The following is an 18,827-nucleotide window of genomic DNA, read 5'->3' as shown; positions in this document are numbered from 1 at the left end:
TTGTTGTTCATCAAACTCTTAAAGCGCACTTGGTAGCCTTGCAGTGATACCATGGGGGTGACAAGTACCATTTTAATATTATGAACTAGTAGGATACCTTGTCTTTTTTTTTTCTTTCACTTAACTAGTGATTGATATCCCACTATGCAGATTACTTATCAAGAAACAAGTTCATTTACGTTAGATAGCAGGGTTGAGAGCAGGAAGCAGGGAACAAAGCATCTGAACAATTCCAGTTTTGGCACAGCTTTGGTGAGGGCCCTTGTGCGATCCCTTTGACGGATAAGGGGAGAAATACAGCAAGGGTAAATAAAGATGGTGAGGTCACTTAACTAATGTTTCTATAGAGCTGCTGAGCATTATGACTCTGCAGATGTAGTCTGTGCCAAACTTCTTACTCCCAGCTGTGATTTAAGTGGACATCTTGGTTCATTTCCTCATTCTGTTACTATTGTTCTGGTAGAAACTGCTGCTGCTTGACTTTTATCATAGTTCTGTTGAGCTGCAACCAGTGTCCAAAGGCGTGCTGAGGCCCTGAGCCAACCAAGTAAGAACAGCGACACATAGGCTATGACACAGCCTAAAACTTCCCACTGTTGTACAACCCTCTGCAATTCCATAGCTGGAGGCAGTGCTGGAGAATAAGAATGGTATAAACAGGACACCTTTATCTAATCCTAGATACTCAGCAATTCTTTACAGTAGTAGTGGGGGAGCTACAGCAGGGGATTAAAAGTCCTGTGTAGACAATGTTAAACACCAAAATAATGAAGTGTGATTGTGGCCATAGCATAACCGTAGCTGTGCCTGCTGGATTACATTATCACATAATGGACCCAAATGTGCTGATCTACTCTATCATCCTTTTGTAGTGTTGGCAGGTAAAATCCATTTGGTATTTATTTGTATTATTCCTTTCTATCTAATTACTGTTTCAACTTTCCTGAAACATTCTCCTCTCTCAGCCAGCATCAATCTTCCTATGACACCCCTGTCAGTGAAATTTTTGTGCAGTCTGCACCAAATCTGCCAGTGGTGGTAATATCAATGTTAAACCACCCTCTGCTACTGTACAGAATTCTGCATATAGGCATAAAGTTTCTTCTCTTTTCTGTTAAAGGGCACAGTTTGCTCCCTGGCAGTGGACTGATGAGGCTACAGGCTTGCTGCACACCTGCACAAAAACACCCCTGGTGTTGCTGTGGGAGTATGGCATGCTTCCCTACTCCTGCTCCCTGGTCCCAATCTCAGAAATACATTTCCACCTCCAAAGGGCCCACTTGATGGGTTAAACACTGGAATAAATTGCCTAGGGAGGCTGTGGAATCTCCATCTCTGGAGATATTTAAGAGTAGTTAGATAAATGTCTATCAGGGATGGTCTAGACAGTATTTGGTCCTGCCATGAGGGCAGGGGACTGGACTCGATGATCTCTTGAGGTCCCTTCCAGTCCTAGAATCTATGAGGAAGTGGGTCGTAGGTGTAAGGAAACTTCTGAAACCCACTAGTGGGCTGAGAGGGGCTGTAGAGCTGCTCTGTTCCTGCTGTGTAAAATCCAAGGGTGGGGCTGGGATTTCAAAGGGTGCTTAGATGCAAGGGCCAGATGTGCTGGAATTGAAGGTGCTGCCACACCCCCGGGGGTTGAAGTAGTTTCCATTATATGCAGGGTTTACCGTTTGGTTCAATGGCTCTCAGCACCCCCACTGTCAACCTGTGGAACTCTTTGCCAGAGGATGTTGTGAAGGCCAAGACTATAACAGGGTTAAAAAAAGAACTAGATAAATTCCTGGAGGATACATGGCGAGTAGCCAGGCTGGGCAGGGATGGTATCCCTAGGCTCTGGGTGCCAGAAGCTGGGAATGGGCGACAGGGGATGGGTCACTTGATGATTCCTGTCTGTTCATCCCCTCTGGGGCACCTGGCCCTGGCTGCTGTCGGAGGACAGGACACTGGGTTGGATGGACCCTGGGTCTGACCCGGTCTGGCTGTTCTCTGTACAAACTGTTCCCGCGCCCCCGGCTGTGGCCGCGGGGGAACCGAAACCCGCAGGCCCCGACCTGCCGGGCACAGACTGCCCCCAGGCCCTCGCGATTCGGGGCCCCGCTCCCCAGGGAGCGGCGCCGCGGGCCCTGGCGGGGCTCCCCGGGCCTGCGCCGCCTGGGCGGGGAACCACGCGCTGCACCTGCCGGCGGGGGCGGGGAGCCGGGGCGGGGCCGGTCCGGCCCGCCCCCAGCCGGAGGCGCTTTTGGTTCCGCTTTGCCCCGGGCCCGAGCGGGGCTGGCTCGGCTGCTGCTGCCGCCGCGGGCCTGGAGGAGCCGCCGCCGGGGTAAGAGACCGGGCCTGGCCCCTGGCCGGGGGAGGATCCCGGGGGGACCTGAGCGGCCCAGCCGCCCCCGGAAACTGGCCGCCCCTTGCCCTGGTTTCGCCTCCGTCCCAAACGTACCCCCGTCCCAGGCCCAGCCAGCCATGGGGGTCCTGCCCCGTGTGGGGGACCCCAGCACCACCCCCTGTTCCCTGTACCCCTAGCTCCCTTCCACAGACACCCCCAGCCAGCCATGGGGGCCCTGCCCCGTGTGGGGGACCCCAGCACTGCCCCCTGTTCCCCCAGATCCCTTCCACAGACACCCCCAGGCCCAGCCAGCCATGGGGGTTCTGCCCCGTGTGGGGGACCCCAGCACTGCCCCCTGTTCCCCCAGTTTCCTTATACAGACACCCTGAGCCAGCCATGGGGGTCCTGCCCCGTGTGGGGGACCCCAGCACCGCCCCCTGTTACCTGTATCCCCAGTTCCCTTCCACAGACACCCCCAGGCCCAGCCAGCCATGGGGGTCCTGCCCCGTGTGGGGGACCCCAGCACCACCCCCTGTTCCCTGTACCCCTAGCTCCCTTCCACAGACACCCCCAGCCAGCCATGGGGGTCCTTCCCCGTGTGGGGGACCCCAGCACTGCCCCCTGTTCCCCCAGCTCCCTTCCACAGACACCCCCAGGCCCAGCCAGCCATGGGGGTCCTGCCCTGTGTGGGGGACCCCAGCACTGCCCCCTGTTCCCCCAGTTCCCTTATACAGACACCCTGAGCCAGCCTTGGGGGTCCTGCCCCATGTGGGGGACCCCAGCACTGCCCCCTGTTCCCTGTGCCCCCAGATCCCTTCCACAGACACCCCCAGGCCCAGCCAGCCATGGGGGCCCTGCACCATGTGGGGGACCCCAGCACCGCCCCCTGTTACCTGTACCCCCAGTTCCCTTCCACAGACACCCCCAGGCCCAGCCAGCCATGGGGGCCCTGCCCTGTGTGGGGGACCCCAGCACCACCCCATTCCCTGTACCCACAGCTCCCTTCCACAGACACCCCCAGCCAGCCATGGGGGCCCTGCCCTGTGTGGGGGACCCCAGCACCGCCCCCTGTTACCTGTACTTCCAGTTCCCTTCTACAGACACCCCCAGGCCCAGCCAGCCATGGGGGTCCTGCCCCGTGTGGGGGACCCCAGCACCACCCTGTTCCCTGTACCCCCAGCTCCCTTCCACAGACACCCCCAGGCCCAGCCAGCCATGGGGGTCCTGCCCCGTGTGCGGGACCCCAGCACTGCCCCCCGTTACCTGTACCCCCAGTTCCCTTATACAGACACCCCGAGCCAGCCTTGGGGGTCCTGCCCCATGTGGGGGACCCCAGCACTGCCCCCTGTTCCCTGTGCCCCCAGATCCCTTCCACAGACACCCCCAGGCCCAGCCAGCCATGGGGGCCCTGCCCCATGTGGGGGACCCCAGCACCGCCCCCTGTTACCTGTACCCCCAGTTCCCTTCCACAGACACGCCCAGCCAGCCATGGGGGCCCTGCCCTGTGTGGGGGACCCCAGCACTGCCCCCAGTTACATGTAGCCCCAGCTCCCTTCCACAGACACCCCTAGGACCAGCCAGCCATGGGGGCCCTGCCCTGTGAGGGGGACCCCTTCACCCAGCACCACCCCGTCACATGTACCTCCAGTCCCTTCTGCAGACACCCCCAGTCACAGCCATGGGGGCCCTGCCCTGTGTGGGGGTCCCCAGCACCACCCCCTGTTACCTGTACCCCCAGTTCCCTTCCACAGACACCCCGAGCCAGCCATGGGGGTCCTGCCCTGTGTGGGGGACCCCAACACTGCCCCCTGTTCCCTGTGCCCCCAGATCCCTTCCACAGACACCCCCAGGCCCAGCCAGCCATGGGGGCCCTGCCCCATGTGGGGGACCCCAGCACCGCCCCCTGTTACCTGTACCCCCAGTTCCCTTCCACAGACACCCCCAGGCCCAGCCAGCCATGGGGGCCCTGCCCTGTGTGGGGGACCCCAGCACTGCCCCCAGTTACATGTACCCCCAGCTCCCTTCCACAGACACCCCTAGGACCAGCCAGCCATGGGGGCCCTGCCCTGTGAGGGGGACCCCTTCACCCAGCACCACCCCGTCACATGTACCTCCAGTCCCTTCTGCAGACACCCCCAGTCACAGCCATGGGGGCCCTGCCCTGTGTGGGGGACCCCTTCACCCAGCACCACCCCGTCACATGTACCTCCAGTCCCTTCTGCAGACACCCCCAGTCACAGCCATGTGGGCCCTGCCCTGTGTGGGGGATCCCATCACCCAGAACTGCCCTCCCATTACATGTACTCTCAGCTCCCTTCTACAGACATGCCAAGGCCCAGCCACCCCCAGCCCTGTGCCCAGAGCTAGCTATAGAGGAACCTTGCCCCCACACCCTCCCCAATACTTGTAACTTGCTCCCCTTGTACTGGCACCTCCTGCCTCCAATACACTGGTGCCCTGTTCCCCATGCACAGAGCCAGCAGTGGGGGATCCCTGCCAGATAAATCCAACCCCCAAATCTGTTACCTCCTCCCCTCACCCCATAGGGCCTGTAGGAAATGACATAGCTCTGTTTGAAAACACTGAAACTGGCTCCTAAAGAAGCAGGAAACCGATGAGCCCTGTCAGCAAGAAACATGTCCCAAATAAAAGGGCTGAGCTTGAAAAATCTCATGCAGCCCCAGCCCATAGGCCCCTGTGAAAAGGGGTCCTGCTCTTTCCTAGCCACTGGTGCAAGCTCACAAACACCACAGTGGAACAGAGGAGCGAATGGCACAGGTGCTGGGGCAGCCTACAGGACCGTACTATTGCAAATGGCGGGGCAGACGTTCAATACTAACCAGGCAAGCGAATGGCAGCATGTTTAGTAGGCACTGCAGAGGTGAGAATGGCACCCTTGGATGTCTAGAGCTGTGTCATCCCTGCCAAACCAGCCTGTAGTTCAAACCCCTTTGCTGCCCATCCCGAGGAAACCCCGTGTGACTGAGAGAACTGAACAGAAATCATGGTAGAAGTTCCCAAACCCAGACACAATCTCCCTCTTGGGGAAGCAGTGTTGCCTCCTATGGGGCTTCTGCTATACCTATTGGAGGCCAGTAATCTATAGATTCCAAGGCCAGAAGGGAACACAGTGACCATCTGGTCTGATCTCCTGCATAACGCAGGGCAGAGACCTGCCCCACAATAATTCCTAGAGCAGATCTTCTGGAAAAACATCCAGTCTATATTTAAAAATGGTCAGTGATGGAGAATCCACCCCAACCTTCGGTAAATTGTTCCAGTGGCGAATTATCCTCTCTGTTAATAACACACACCTTATTTCCAGGCTGAATTTGTCTAGCTTCAACTTCCAGCCATTGCGGTCACATGTTAGACCTTTGTCTGCTAGATCGAAGAGCCCATTATCAAATTTCTGTTCCTGTGTAAGTTCTTCTAGACTGTAATGGAGTCACCCCTCAACCTTCTCTTTGTTAAGCTGAATAATGAGTCTGTCATTGTAAGGCAGCATTTCCAGTCTTTTAATTGTTCTCGTGGCTCTTCTCTGAACCCGCTCCAGTTTATCGATGTCCTTGAATTGTGGGCATCAGACCTGGACACAGTATTCCAGCAGCAGTCCAGCATGATGCCTCCCCAAATATTTTTCAGTTACTGGTCTCCAGCATATAGTCCCCCATCCTGTTAGTATGGCCTACGTTCTTTGTTTCCAGATGGATACATTTCCATTTATCTGTATTAAAACGCATTGTTTGCTTTCACCCAGTTGGCCAAGCGATCTAAATCAGTGATTTACCCACTTCATTATTTACCACTCTCCCAATTTTTGGTAAATAACTTAATCAGTGATTATTTTATGTTTTCTTCCAGGTCATTGATAAAAATGTTAAATAGCTTAGGGCAGAAAATCAGTCTCTGTAGGACCCCACGGGAGTCCAGGGCTTTGGAGCTGTGCTCTGGCTCCGCTCCAGCTCCAGGCAAAAACCTGCAGCTCCGTGCTCCAGCTCCAGGCTCTGCTCCAAAGCCCTGCGGGAAACGCACCTGCTTGATAATGATTCCGTTTACATTCACATTTTGAAATCTACCAGTTAACCAGTTTTTAATCCATGTGATGTGTGCTGTGTTAATTTTATATTGTTAGATTTTTTTTAATCAAAATGTCATGTGATACCAAGCCAAACACCTTGCAGAAGTCTAAGTATACTATGTTAACACTGTTACCTTTATCTACCAAACTTGTCATCCTGTCAAAAAAAGATACCAAGTTAGTTTGACAGGATCTATTTTCTAAAACCCCTAGTGACTGGCATTAATTACATTACCTCCTTTAATTAATTGAGTCCCATATCAGCAGCTCCATTATCTTGCCCAGGATCCATGTGAGATTGACATGCCTGTAATTAGCCAAGTCATCCCATTTACTGTTTTTAAAAATTGACACAACATTAGCTTTCTTCCAGTCTCCTGGAACTTCCCTGGTGCTCCAAGACTTACTGAAAATCATCATTAACAGTCCAGAGAGCTCATCAGCAGCTCTTTTAAAACTCTTGGGAGTAAGTCATCTGGACCTGCTGATTTAAAAACCTCTGATTTTAGTAGATTCTGTTTAACATCCTCCAGAGATATTACTGGAATGATATCACTCTAGGAAGAGACTGCACCATTTGTCCGTCTCTCTTCCCCCCCCCCCCCCCCCCTAAATACAGAACAGAAATATTTATCCAACACTTCTGCCTTTTCTGCATTATTGCTGAGTTTTACTGTTTCCATCTAGCAATTGACCAATACCATTGTCAGGATTCTTTTTGCTAATATATTTAAAAAAAACTTCTTACTATCCTTAACTCTGCTGGCCATAGATTTCTCCTTGTGCTTCCCTTATTGATTTTCTACAGTTCCTTAGTTCTAATTTATATACATTACCATCAGCTTCCCCTTTCTTCCATTTATTATTTTCTATAGCTGCCTTCAGTAACTCCAACCCAGGTTGCTGCTTTTAACAAGCAAAGCCTTCCTGCCCCTTTGGCCTAGCATTTGCATGCAGCATCACTAGTGATGCACTTGTCTGTTGTGATAGGCAGCAAGCTGTCAGTCCTTTGGGCCTTTTGAAAAGATACTTGTTTATCAGCTTCCAGCACCATCCTTCAAATGTGTTTTGTTCTTTGATCAAGGAGTTGCTCTTTTCTTGTCTGTAAAGTGCCATGCACGCACACGGTGCTGTATAAATAATAATAGTTACACAGTCAGTGCGGCTTCTTCCCAGCACCCAGATTATCTACATACGTTATTAGGACATCTTTTTGTACCTTGCAAACTACACCAGCCCAAGCTCTCTCCCTCAGGGGTTAAGCATATAAGAGTGATTTTATACTGGGAATGAAAGTCACAGCTAAGAGTGCTGTTCTAATGTACTGCAAATCAGCAAAGGAAAGGGTTAATCTTATGCTTGGCTTTCCCTTGACATCAGCAGGGGTTTCCCAGCCCCTATAGTCTTTTGTCCTAGTTGATGAAAAACCACCTCTTTAATTCCTCCTCCTAATTTTTTACTCCTGGAACAGGAAAACAAAGTACAGGTATTAATAGGGTAAGAGGCTGAGACCGAACTGGCCAGAGGAATCTTTGAAGCCTCTAGCTCAGCGGTTCTCAAACTATGGGTTGCGACCCCATTTTAATGGGGTCACCAGAGCCAGCGTTACACTCGCTGGGCCCCGCTGCTTGGGGCTGAAGCTGGAGGGCTTGAGCCTGGGGCAGCAGGGCTCTGCCCCCCCAACTCAACCCAGGGTGGGGGGGCTCAGGCTCTGGCCCCCTCCCACCTGGAGTCACGTAGTAATTTTTGTTGTCAGAAGGGGGTCATGGTGCAATGAAGTTTGAGAACCACTGCCTAGCTTTCCAAAGGAAGCTGCAGAGCAGGGGATGGGTCCTTAGCAGAAAAGCCTGGGATCAAAAATCGCAGAGTCACTGGAATCTTTCCGGCCTCAGGGCCCATGTTCTCCCCTACAACCTTCCAAACTGCAGGACTGCAAAAGGGTTGGGTGCTCAGTGGATGCAGTAACTCAGCAAATGGGGTCTCGGGGAGCTGCTGTGGGGAGATCCCCTTGTGATCAAACCACTGCAGCACTGTTGATTATCTTACCTCCTTACTTGAATGAAGTCCAGAGGCTTCCTTTGTCACCAGGAATATCACTGCTTGCCTCCACCTGGTAAATATAAGCGGAGTTTGCTGAGACTCTGAGACTGAGCTCTCAGCAGCGCTGGTCTCTGAGGTCTGGGGACTAAAGGAGAGGTCTGGATGTGTCCGTGGGTGTTGCACCCCACATCCCCAAGTTCTTTTCTCCAGCACGTTTCAAGCAAGAATCAAGAGTGGTTCTTTATGTCCAGCCTCTCAACCTTCTCGGTGAGTGCAATTAGTCTTCCTTTAGGCCCTTTCTGTTGAGAAGCAGCCTGTCTCTCAGTCATTAAAGCAAGGCTGCCTAGACTAGGGAGCAATCCTCGCTCCTTTCTGCTGGCTGCTGACATCATGGAGGAAGCTGCATTCAGATGGTCTGGTGGTAGAATATTGTTCTTTCGCTTCTGCTATTTTTTTTCTTTTGTTGCAAATTCTCTTTAATAATAAGCCTGGCTGTGGGCTCATTACGACAGCTGATTCACGAGTTTCTGATTGCAAGTGGCTGCAGTGAGCCAGGAAGAGGATCTGAGAAGTCATTTTGGTTTAAACTAAAGGGGAGAGACAAACACTGATCTGATTTTAATTAGACATTTGTTTAGTAAGGTTAAGTTTGGTGAGGGGTTGATGCATTCAAAAGTGAGTGAGTGTGTGTGTAGTATTCTTGCTGCCAATTGGGTGAGTGATCTGCCATATGAAAAGAACCTCGGAATTGTTACTTGTAGATTTTTGCAGTGTTGTTGCCACCCCCTAGAATTCAAAAATTCATGAGTCAGACCCCCAAAATTAATGATTGGAAAAAACAAAACACATGGGTTCTTTTTATTTACCTTCTGTTTTTGTAGCCATTAGCTCACGCTCGAGTCAAGTTTTTCCCTGTAACCACTAGGGCTAGAAAAAACTTACTTTTAATTTTTTTAAATTGAAAGCTGAGATTCTGACACATTCCCATGACTCCAGGAGGTGGGGTTTTAGGAAGTACTCCAACTAGTGCAATATTTGCTATTAAAAACACAAGAGTTAGCAGGATTGATTAATAAAGAGACTTTTTTCTGGAATGTTTTTTGGTTTTGGATCTAGTGAAAAATTCTCTTTCAACTATGGGCGAAACGTTCTCCCAGTTCTGGAAGGTCTCTGACCAGAAGGAGAGGGGAGGGAAATCGATTCTGCGCAGGAAATCGGCTGATGAGGATGAAGTCACCAATTATGGCACTATCAATGGAGGAGACTCTGCCGCATCCTGCATGCCCTGTGTGGGCACTGTGAGTCGGGGCTGCATCAACTGCCCAACGTGCCAGGGAACGGGAAGGATCCCCAGGGGTAGGTGGTTCTTGTGTGTGCTTGGTCAGTGGTTTCCAGCCTTTCCAGGCACTTCACCAAACAGACCTCTGCTTGTTGCGTCTCGCTCAGCTGTGTGCCCTATGGAACACCAGTCATGATGGAGCATTGCATGCTGTGACCTGCAGGCTCCATCTCTGTACTAAAGAGAGAGCCTGCAATCGGCTCCATCTTGTGTTAATCAGTGCAAGACCTGGGGCTGTTGGAAGGTATCCGTGCAGCCCTAAGTTAGCAAAACTCAGTCTGTCTCTGTGCTTGGTCGAAGCCAACAAGGGTTATTTGAGTTAGACCCCTGCATCCCTCTGAATGGGGCAGCATTTGTAACGAGAATGCTGATGGACCCTAAACTGTAGTGTGGTGCTCTGCGGCCTGATGTGCCGTTCACTACTGCACCCAGTGCGATGCAGCTCTTCTGACCTGCGCCTCTTCTCTTCTGTCTTTCAGAGCAGGAGAAGCAGTTGGTGGCTCTGATTCCATACGGTGACCAGAGGCTGAAGCCCAGACGAACGTAAAGTCCTGTTTCTCCCTTGTTCTTTTAATGCTCTGGCTGCGTTGAAATGGGTGCAGCTGGGGGGCGCAGCATTACAGGAGGAATCTGTTTGCAGAGGTTCATTTAAAAGCTTCGTTGCTCATTGGGCCCCGAGCTGCGGTGGGTTTGATGCCTGCAGGGCATCTGTTCTGTGTTGGCAGTGGGCTGTACTAGCACTTCTTGATGCAGGAGGGACTGTGGGCTGCGATTCTGGACTAGTTCTGTTTGAAAAGGGCCACGTGGGACTGCTAACTTCCAGCAGTGACAAGCAGCATGTTTCTGGGTCTGAAACCCACCCCCTCCTGGCCCCAAGGTGAACGTGCTGCCACTACTACACAATCCCTTTGCAGGCCCTCATGTCTTGGTGCTTACTGTGTCTGAGCTGGCGCTCACGCCACCCTGTGCTTGTCCAGCCCTGTAGAGACAGTGCTGCAGGCAGTGCTGGACCAGGCGAGTTATGGTCCTTTGATGCTGTCTTGCAGGAAGCTCTATGTGTCCCTTGCCGTGACGATTTGCCTGCTGATGTCATCTCTCATCATATTCTTCCTGTTCCCTCGCTCCATTGCTGTGCAGCCCGCAGGGCTGAATGCCTCCTCCATTGCCTTTGATTCCACCGTTCCCAGTATCAATCTCAACATGACAGTGAGTTCTCAGCGCGGCGCATACGGTGACATTGAGCTCGTATCTCATTATCAGTCCATAGCTTGGCTCGCTTCTAAGCCTTGAGGATAGCGCGGCAGGTCAGTAGTGAGCTAGGTGGCAGAGCTGTGCGCACATAGCGGGACAGCAGGCAAGACTGGAGTGGCCCATCAGAAATGAGGCATGTTGGAGCAGTGTGTGATGGAGCAGGAGGTGCTGCTGGGTGGAAGTGAGCTATGTAACAAATGTTGGGAATTTTGTCGCTGTGTGTTGCATCTTCCCTCCGCTTTCAGCCCAGCCATGACTGTGCGGCACAGGGAGCAGAGCAGGGGGCAAGTGATCCCCAGAGCAGCTCTGGGGCAGGTGAGCAGCTTTGCTCCTGTAAAGAGCTAGTGACTCTCACCCAAATGTGATGTTGGGTGTTTCCTTGGGACAATCCTCAGCAGAGGGGAATTGCCACGGCCCAGCTACGAGTGTCTGAGGACTGGCGTTTGGAGGAGTGTGCTGCTGCAAGGTCACTGTATGGAAATCCAGCACACGCGTTACCCTCGCTGTGTGAGGGCTTCGGGCTGAGTTTGTCTCTCTCCTTAGAACGTGTTGAATGTAACCAACAACAACTTCTACCCAGTCACTGTCACCCAACTGGACATTGAGGTCTTACACCTGTCCGTGGTGATAGGGAAAACCACCAAGAAGTACCTGCTGAATATCGGCCCTTTGCACAGCGGCCAGGTGGGTGCTGCTGCCTCTTGCTGCCCTATCGAAATGTCTGGCCCCCTTTGGGTGGGGAGAAATAGTGGTCCCCTTCTCTGTCGCCTTGTAGTTCTATTGCCCCAGGGGCAGAGCGTCCCTTTACTGCCTCCCCCCCCATTTCTGTCTTTCCAGGTGCCCATTCACTTGCTGGCCCAGGGCAGTACTTAGCAAACACGGGAGGCAAAAGACCGAATGCTGAGGTCTCATATGGGTGTTTCCTGCACCGGTTCATGCTGCGTATTGTAACTCTGTCGAGATCTGCCATGTTGTAACTTGGTCCCAACACAATGTGGATTGGATTTTAAATACTGGCTCTGAGCTGTGTGGAATTGATGGGATCATCTTTAATTCTCTCTGTGCTCGGCTCTCTGGGCTGCACCTGTACATGGTTACTGTAATCTCTGTAAATCTCCAACTAACTCGTCTGTTTTACTTGCAGATCTATTATGCAGTCTCCAGTATTATACGGGACTATAGTACCTAGTAAGTATTTCTCAGAGACTTACTTTCCTGGCTGATAAGTAGCATTAATGTTTCTGGGCTTTTCTCAAGGGGCAGTCTGGCATAAATTTATAACTTGGGCAGTAGCCTCATTCTATCTGACCCTGCAGTGCAGCTGAGAATGTGTCCCTTTGATTTTCGTGTATGTAATCATGTTGGGACAGAAACCCAGCATGTCCATTTTACATTCCTTTCTAGTTCTTCTGCATTAAATGTTTTCCCAGCCTGCAACTGACAAGACTGTATCACTTTCAAATCTAATACCCCCCACAGATTAATAAATCTGATTTGGAAATGCCTGATACAAATTAGTCCATCTGTGTGCAGTTAAGTGTATCTACCACCCCAATCTCTGTGAATGAGCAGTTTGCTGATTCTCCACAGGCACCTTGGGCGATCTGTTTCCTGCGCTGCCCATGGTGGGGAGATGTCAGGTGTTGCCGGAATGTGAATTCTCCCATCTTGTTCTGCTTGATGCATTTGCAGGAAGGGTGTCAGGTCTACACTACAAACTTCTGCTGCATAGCTATGTCTGTTGAGGTTGTGATCTCTGACCAAATTAGCTGCGTCAGTAAAAGCGCCTGATGTAGATGCAGTTATACTGGCAAAATGGCACTTTCACCAGAATAGCTTATATTGCTCAAGGAGGAGAGGGGGGCATGGCTGGAATAAGCTTTGTCAGCTAAAGGTTTAAAGGAATAAGGTTTGCCAGTATAAGCAGTCTCCATACAAGGAGTGCTTTGCCAAGTAAGCCGATCGGTCCAGCCACATAGGCAAAGTCTTCCAAGTGTAGACCTGATCGGAGAAGCACTTCGGAGAAGCTTGCGCTCTCTCCCCAGGCCTGGGTTGCTCTGTGGTGCAGGACGGGTCTTGTGTGATGAAAACATTGTACTGCAAAATTAATTCTCTATTTTCTGTCTCCTAAGCAACATCTGCACCTGGATCAAAATCAAAGTCCACAACGTTCTACTGCACATACAGTAAGTGGCATTTGGTTAAAAGCGAATCACTCGCTGTTGATCTGCGCGGTCCCAAACATTCCTCACTGAGGCAATCTGGATTTCCCTTTGTATTAGTGTTTTCAGAGACCAAGACTGTTTGAAGTTGTAATTAGTCTTTCCTCAGGTAGGTTTGCAACTGTTGGCGTGGGTGTCACAGTTATTTTAATTTCAAGGGGAAAGTCACCCAAGCTATTGGTGCAGAGGAGCATGCCTGGACTTCAGCCCCCAGGGAGCTCCAGCAGTGCAAACCCAGCGTGTTGGTGAGGTGACTTGTACAGTGGTACTGTTTCTGCCTGCATTGGGAACAGCTATACCTGTGTCTGGGGTGAATGGTGCAGGGGGAGAATGAGTTGGCCTGTTCCCCAGAGGATAGATCCTGTACATCCACCGTGTTGGGGCAGAGTGACTCAGACTGGTGCTTGAGGTCTTCAGCATTGGAACAAAGACCCCAGCTGCTCGGATGGCTGAGATACCAGGGTGTGAAGGAACAAAGCACATTCTCTCTTCTGCAGCCAGCCTGCCCTGGCCCCATCTCCTGCAGCCAGCCTGCCCTGGCCCCATCTCCTGCAGCCAGCCTGCCCTGGCCCCATCTCCTGCAGCCAGCCTGCCCTGGCCCCATCTCCTGCAGCCAGCCTGCCCTGGCCCCATCTCCTGCAGCCAGCCTGCCCTGGCCGCAGGGGAGGTCCTGGCCAGGAAGATGGCCTGAGTGCATTGCACTCAGCTTGACTGCACATGAATTGTGCTGTATTTTGAATGAGCCAGTGAGAGCAGCCCACACCAGGCAAACCAAGAAAGCATTGCCGCCGCCTCCTACGGAGGTGGGAGTGAGTGTGGGCCCACACAATCCTTCCCAGGGGTTGGTCAGTAACATGACCCAGAAACTGACCTGCCATTGACAGCAGTTTCCTGTCTGGCGGCCAATGGAGCAGTGACGACAAACCCATTTCCAACACTGTTCTTGAACCATGGCTTAGAGTGCGGCTCTCAGCTGCGGCCCATGTGACATCCTCGGGGCCATACAGGTAGTATTGGATGCGGCCCACATAACACATTGTGGGCTGCATATGCAGCCCGCAATGGTAAATAAGTTGAGAACCACTGGCTTAGACATAGTGCGGCCAAGTCCTTGTGGTACATTCTGGGATGAGAATGGTTTGGCCCGTCTGCTCTAGCAGGTAAACAATCTGTATCCCCTCTGTACTGAGACCTGGTGTTGCCGGGGCTGAGTATCGAGTAGGATGGTGTGAATATCTGCAGTGGCGCTGGGCCAAGCGGCCACAGCTCCTGCAGCCATACCATCTATCTGCTGGCCATCGTTGTCACTCGCAGGAGGTGACCTTTGCTGCCTCTCTTCTGTGTTGTGCCACTTCCCAGTGGCGTTAGCCCTGTGGTGCCTGGCATGGTAGGGTACAACCTGTTCTTTGCTGTAACACTGAGAACAGACTGGGAAGGTAGGTGCTGCTGTCGCGCTACGTTGTCGCTTCGACTACGCAAGTGCTCGGTTTGTTTGGCATGACCTTTAAGGAGCAGGCAGAGCAGCAGAGGCTGCCGCAGTGAATGGGTCCAGCTTTAAAGGCTGTGTTAGAAGAACACTGCAGATTGCTGATAGGGGATCGCTTAAATGCTGCCTTAAAAATTAATGTGGTCTGAGGGAGCCCCCTACAAATGTGTGAAACGGGGCAGCTCGGCCTGGACTTGTGGTGTGAGTGGTTTGGAGCTGCAGAGTAAGAAAGACGAAAATTGTGCGAGTGGCTGGGAAAGGCCACAATGGAACTTTTCCTTAAAGTGAAATCCCAGCAGAAGATCCAGCTTGGTGATTTCAAATTTCTTTATAGTTCAAGTAAAATCGATTATTGTGTGTTGCAGGGGCACCCTGACCTGCTCGTACCTGTGCCACTCGGAGCAGCTGGCTTTTGAGAGCTACAAGTATGTGGACTGTAGAGGGAATGCGACGCTGCCTCACCCGCTGTACCACCGCCCACCATGACGGGGTCACTGGACGGCGACATTCTTCTATCGCAAAGTCAAGTTGTACCAGGGACACAGCAACTCCAGGGGCTTCTCTTCCAAGCCACCGTGATTTTAAACAGGACATTTGGCTCTCCCTTGGGAGGAGATGTTCAGTCTGCTGCTGTTTCCTGGTTACAGACTGATAGAATTTCATGAACTTGGAACGTGCTGCTCTGAGTTTGCAATTCCCATTTGTATCCTGTATGAGGGTTGGCATCAGCAGAGTGTGCACACTGTATAGGGAAATTGCTGTATTAACTGATTAAGAGAACTCTGCTAGGTTGTTAGCTGCCTTGTCCTGTGCAGTATTTCACTATTGCACTAGGGGAGGCATTACCTGTTGGTCAAATCAGCTCTCCTGCCAAATAACATTTTTATGCCTGTGCCCTGTTGTGTGGGCGCTCTTGGCTGGAGAGCATCTCCTAGTGATTCTTGGATAGCAATCACACCCCGGCTCTGCGAAGCAGGGAGAAACCCAACTGAACTGACATCTAAGAACCTCTGGCTCTTAAATAACAAGCACTGAATAATGGGCTAAAACTCTGCCTGGTTTGCACCGAGAGGGGTAAGGGTGGTGTAGTGGATGTTGGGCCAAGTTCCTCTACCAGGGAGGCTGGGTAAGTATGTTCATTCCCTGACTTTTCCTAATCCTATCAGAGGGATTATCTCGCATGAAGGGTTGTGCAGTCCAGATCGATGCAGCAGCCACGGTCTATCTTGTACCCAAAGTGATCAAACTCTGCTGCATCCTTGCAGCGTGGAGTGGGGGAGGAGAGGGATTGCTACTTCCCAGATGGCAGAGGAAGGTGAGGGGCCCATCATGCATTCTCCACACAGCACATGCCATTTTCTGGGGCACTCCCTTGTGGGCTCCTGTATTAAGGAGTTTAACTTTAACAAGTGGCAGGAGTCTTACTTGGATAAGAAAAGCTCTGTTCGTGCAAATGCCAGGAAACAACAGTTGCCATTTATACCTAGTGGGAGCATTTTCTATGAGGGAAGGAGCCCTGGCCGCTCTTCCACCCTCTCTCCAGACCCTTGTACGGTACAGACTCATTCTCTGTAGGAACAGCTCAGGCAGAGGATGCACCCTCACGTTACTGCCTGCTAGACCCATGGGCATAAGCACCCTCCTTAGATCCCAGCGTTGCTAATGACTGGCACGTTCTGCCTGGATGGATGGATGTATAGAAATTGCTGGGCATATGATCTGACCCAGAGCAGCCCAGCATTGCCCTAAACGCCTCTCCAGCCAGATGGGACATGGTGGGAAAAGCAACATGCATCAGAGTAGTTGGGAGAGGAAACCTTTGTGCCTCAGCAAAGAACTAATCACCGTCCACAAGACCCCTGCCCCTGGGGTGGCACTCAGCAGAGACTCCAAGGAGCCTGACCTTCCTAGAGGTCCCAGCAGGGCGGTGTTCTGTAGCTTGCCTTTCATCTACCTGCTCTGTGGATCCAGAGGTCCAGTCTCCAGGGCTCCCAAACTAGCACATTTCAGCAGAGGCATGTTAATCATTAAGTGTCTTTTCCTGATGGTTTATATGTTCCATTAAGGTTGCCATGGATTAAATCCCTGCCTGAGGCAGGGGTGAGGAAGCACCTTGTGTTCTGAGAGCGTCTCTGGTCTGTTGGCTCTTGTCCTTTTCCATCATCTCTCACTGTATGTTTGTATTCGCTGTGTTGTTGCACCTGCTCTGCTAGTCTCTTCTCGCTGTCTCTGCCCCTGGCACAGTCGTTGAGAGCTGGCTGTGCCTGTGTTATATGCCTGCATCAGTCTGTTCACCAATAAAAAGGGCTTCGTAAAATCAGAGTGGTGCTTTCTCCTTATGATCTGTGCTGGGACAACGCCTGAGAATGCTGAGCGGGGACCTGATTCCCTGGGGAAATCAGTCTCCACATAGCGTTACAGTGACACCTGCTGGCCAGTGGGAGTCTCTGCATATTATGGCTTAAAAAGGGAGGAGGGAGGTTTTAAATGGGAAAACCAAGGCCTCCATGAAGGTGCATGCTGAACATCCCCTCCCAGGAGAGCAATGTCCAGGGACACCCAGGGTTTTGCAGCTACTTTCTGCCAGAGGCCTGAGGCAGGAGTTGCTCTCATCGGCTGGTTGTGCATAGCAGCATCCTACACATCCTACAGGGCAGTTTCTCTGTAGCTGTAAATATAGCACACTGAGATCAAATTCTATTTACAGGCCTTTCTTCAGTGTCTGATCACCTCCCGTACATCAGTGCATTTTCATCACAACCCACCCCATGAGGAAGGGATGTGTGACTATTTCAGCTTTACAGATAAGGAATTGAAAGGAAAGGGACTTGTCTGAAGTCATGCAATGAGTTAACGGCAGGGCTGGGACCAGAACCTAGATCTCCTAACTTCCAGTCCTGTTCCTAAGGCCCAAAACTATCCTCCTCCGCTGCCTGATGCTTCTGTGGGTTAGAATTTGGCCTCTTAACTAGAACGTTTTCAGTATCTACAATGGACTCCTGTGGGGAAAGGGTTTGTCTTCCCCTGTGTGGGTTATTAAAGTTAGTGCAATTAGGTGAGGAGGGATGGAGCCCCCACAGTCACTCTGTTAGCAGCTGTTGGAAGGATGAATGTGTCAGGGTAGGAAAGGAGCAGCGTGTAAAAAATCCTGAGCTGTGCCGATGCTGGCACTGGCAAAATGTTTTTCCAATAACAACAACTTACAAGAAATGTCAGAGGCTTCCTTGCCCCCCCCCCCCAAAAGGGGGGGGGGCAATTGAACAATACTAACTTGGACTGGGAAGGACAATCTGATTCCTGACCGACTGTAAGCAGTGGAGTGTAACTGGCTAAAATTGTCACTTTCCTCAGAATTTTGTCTATCAAATCAATTTTCAGTGTGTGGACAGGTGACACTAGTTTAAAAGTTCTACGTCAATTCTTAAGGATGCTGCTTTCTTTGTCTGAACTTAGCATAGTTTTCATATAAAGTACCTGGCGTTGGTTGCAACTGTCTTAGCAGGGAGGTGGCAAAGTGAATGGACTATGTGCAAATGCAGGGTGCTCTTGGTTGCCTAAGAGAGACCATCCCTCATAAGGTTCTGTGGGTGTGGAGAGTTTATTACACATTAAGGGTTACAGCCCCTAATGGGAAGTGGCCGGCAGGTCCTATGTGTTCTTCATGCTGATGGCTTCGTTATGGTGTTGGATTCAGCTGCACTTGTCTGGATCTCCTTGGTGCTTAAAGGCATGTTACTAGGCGAGGAGTCATTCCTGCGCTGCTGGTTACTCGGTCATTACCATTGTTGTGTGTATTGCACAGCCTGGAAGGGTAAGGAAAGATAATTTGCCTCCAAGTTTCTCGTGTATAATGGGAGGGTGCATGGTGGCTGTTCTATGCCATATCATTTTATAATTTGGGGGGTGGGGGGATTTGTAAAAGATTTAAAAACAAAATGAACCATTTTCTTACCATTCACAACTGAATTTCAAAGAGAGGTGAGGAGTGGGTAGCAGAGGGGGTTTAAATAATGATCCACTATTGGCGAGAGAACAGTTTTGTGCAGAACTGAGAGGAATTTACCTCCAGCAACAGTCCA

The 18,827-nt window shown here is 51.4% G+C and overlaps 1 protein-coding gene across 1 annotated transcript; it reads left to right on the top strand.

Annotated features, from left to right (window-relative positions):
• Window positions 1-2,294: 2,294 nt before the first annotated feature.
• On the top strand, window positions 2,295-17,056 carry TMEM106A (transmembrane protein 106A). Its single transcript, XM_065422616.1, has 8 exons — window positions 2,295-2,326; window positions 9,567-9,806; window positions 10,269-10,332; window positions 10,836-10,995; window positions 11,584-11,724; window positions 12,185-12,228; window positions 13,173-13,226; window positions 15,114-17,056. Exons 2-8 carry the CDS (start codon window positions 9,587-9,589, stop codon window positions 15,232-15,234), a joined length of 804 nt encoding a protein of 267 aa, XP_065278688.1. The 5' UTR covers window positions 2,295-2,326; window positions 9,567-9,586; the 3' UTR covers window positions 15,235-17,056.
• Window positions 17,057-18,827: the final 1,771 nt, after the last annotated feature.

This window comes from Emys orbicularis, chromosome 25 (assembly GCF_028017835.1).
Source record: "Emys orbicularis isolate rEmyOrb1 chromosome 25, rEmyOrb1.hap1, whole genome shotgun sequence".
Classification (NCBI taxonomy): Eukaryota; Metazoa; Chordata; order Testudines; family Emydidae; genus Emys; species Emys orbicularis.
Note: the sequence above shows the minus strand (reverse complement) of the source record. Positions and strands in the feature narration are given on the sequence as shown.

Excerpts from the sequence above, each read along its gene's own strand:
- TMEM106A (XM_065422616.1), top strand. The coding sequence starts at position 9,587 with ATGGGCGAAACGTTCTCCCAGTTCTGGAAGGTCTCTGACCAGAAGGAG. Across the intron at positions 10,333-10,835 it reads AGGCTGAAGCCCAGACGAAC|GAAGCTCTATGTGTCCCTTG; the intron begins GTAAAGTCCTGT and ends GCTGTCTTGCAG. Across the intron at positions 11,725-12,184 it reads GCCCTTTGCACAGCGGCCAG|ATCTATTATGCAGTCTCCAG; the intron begins GTGGGTGCTGCT and ends TTTTACTTGCAG.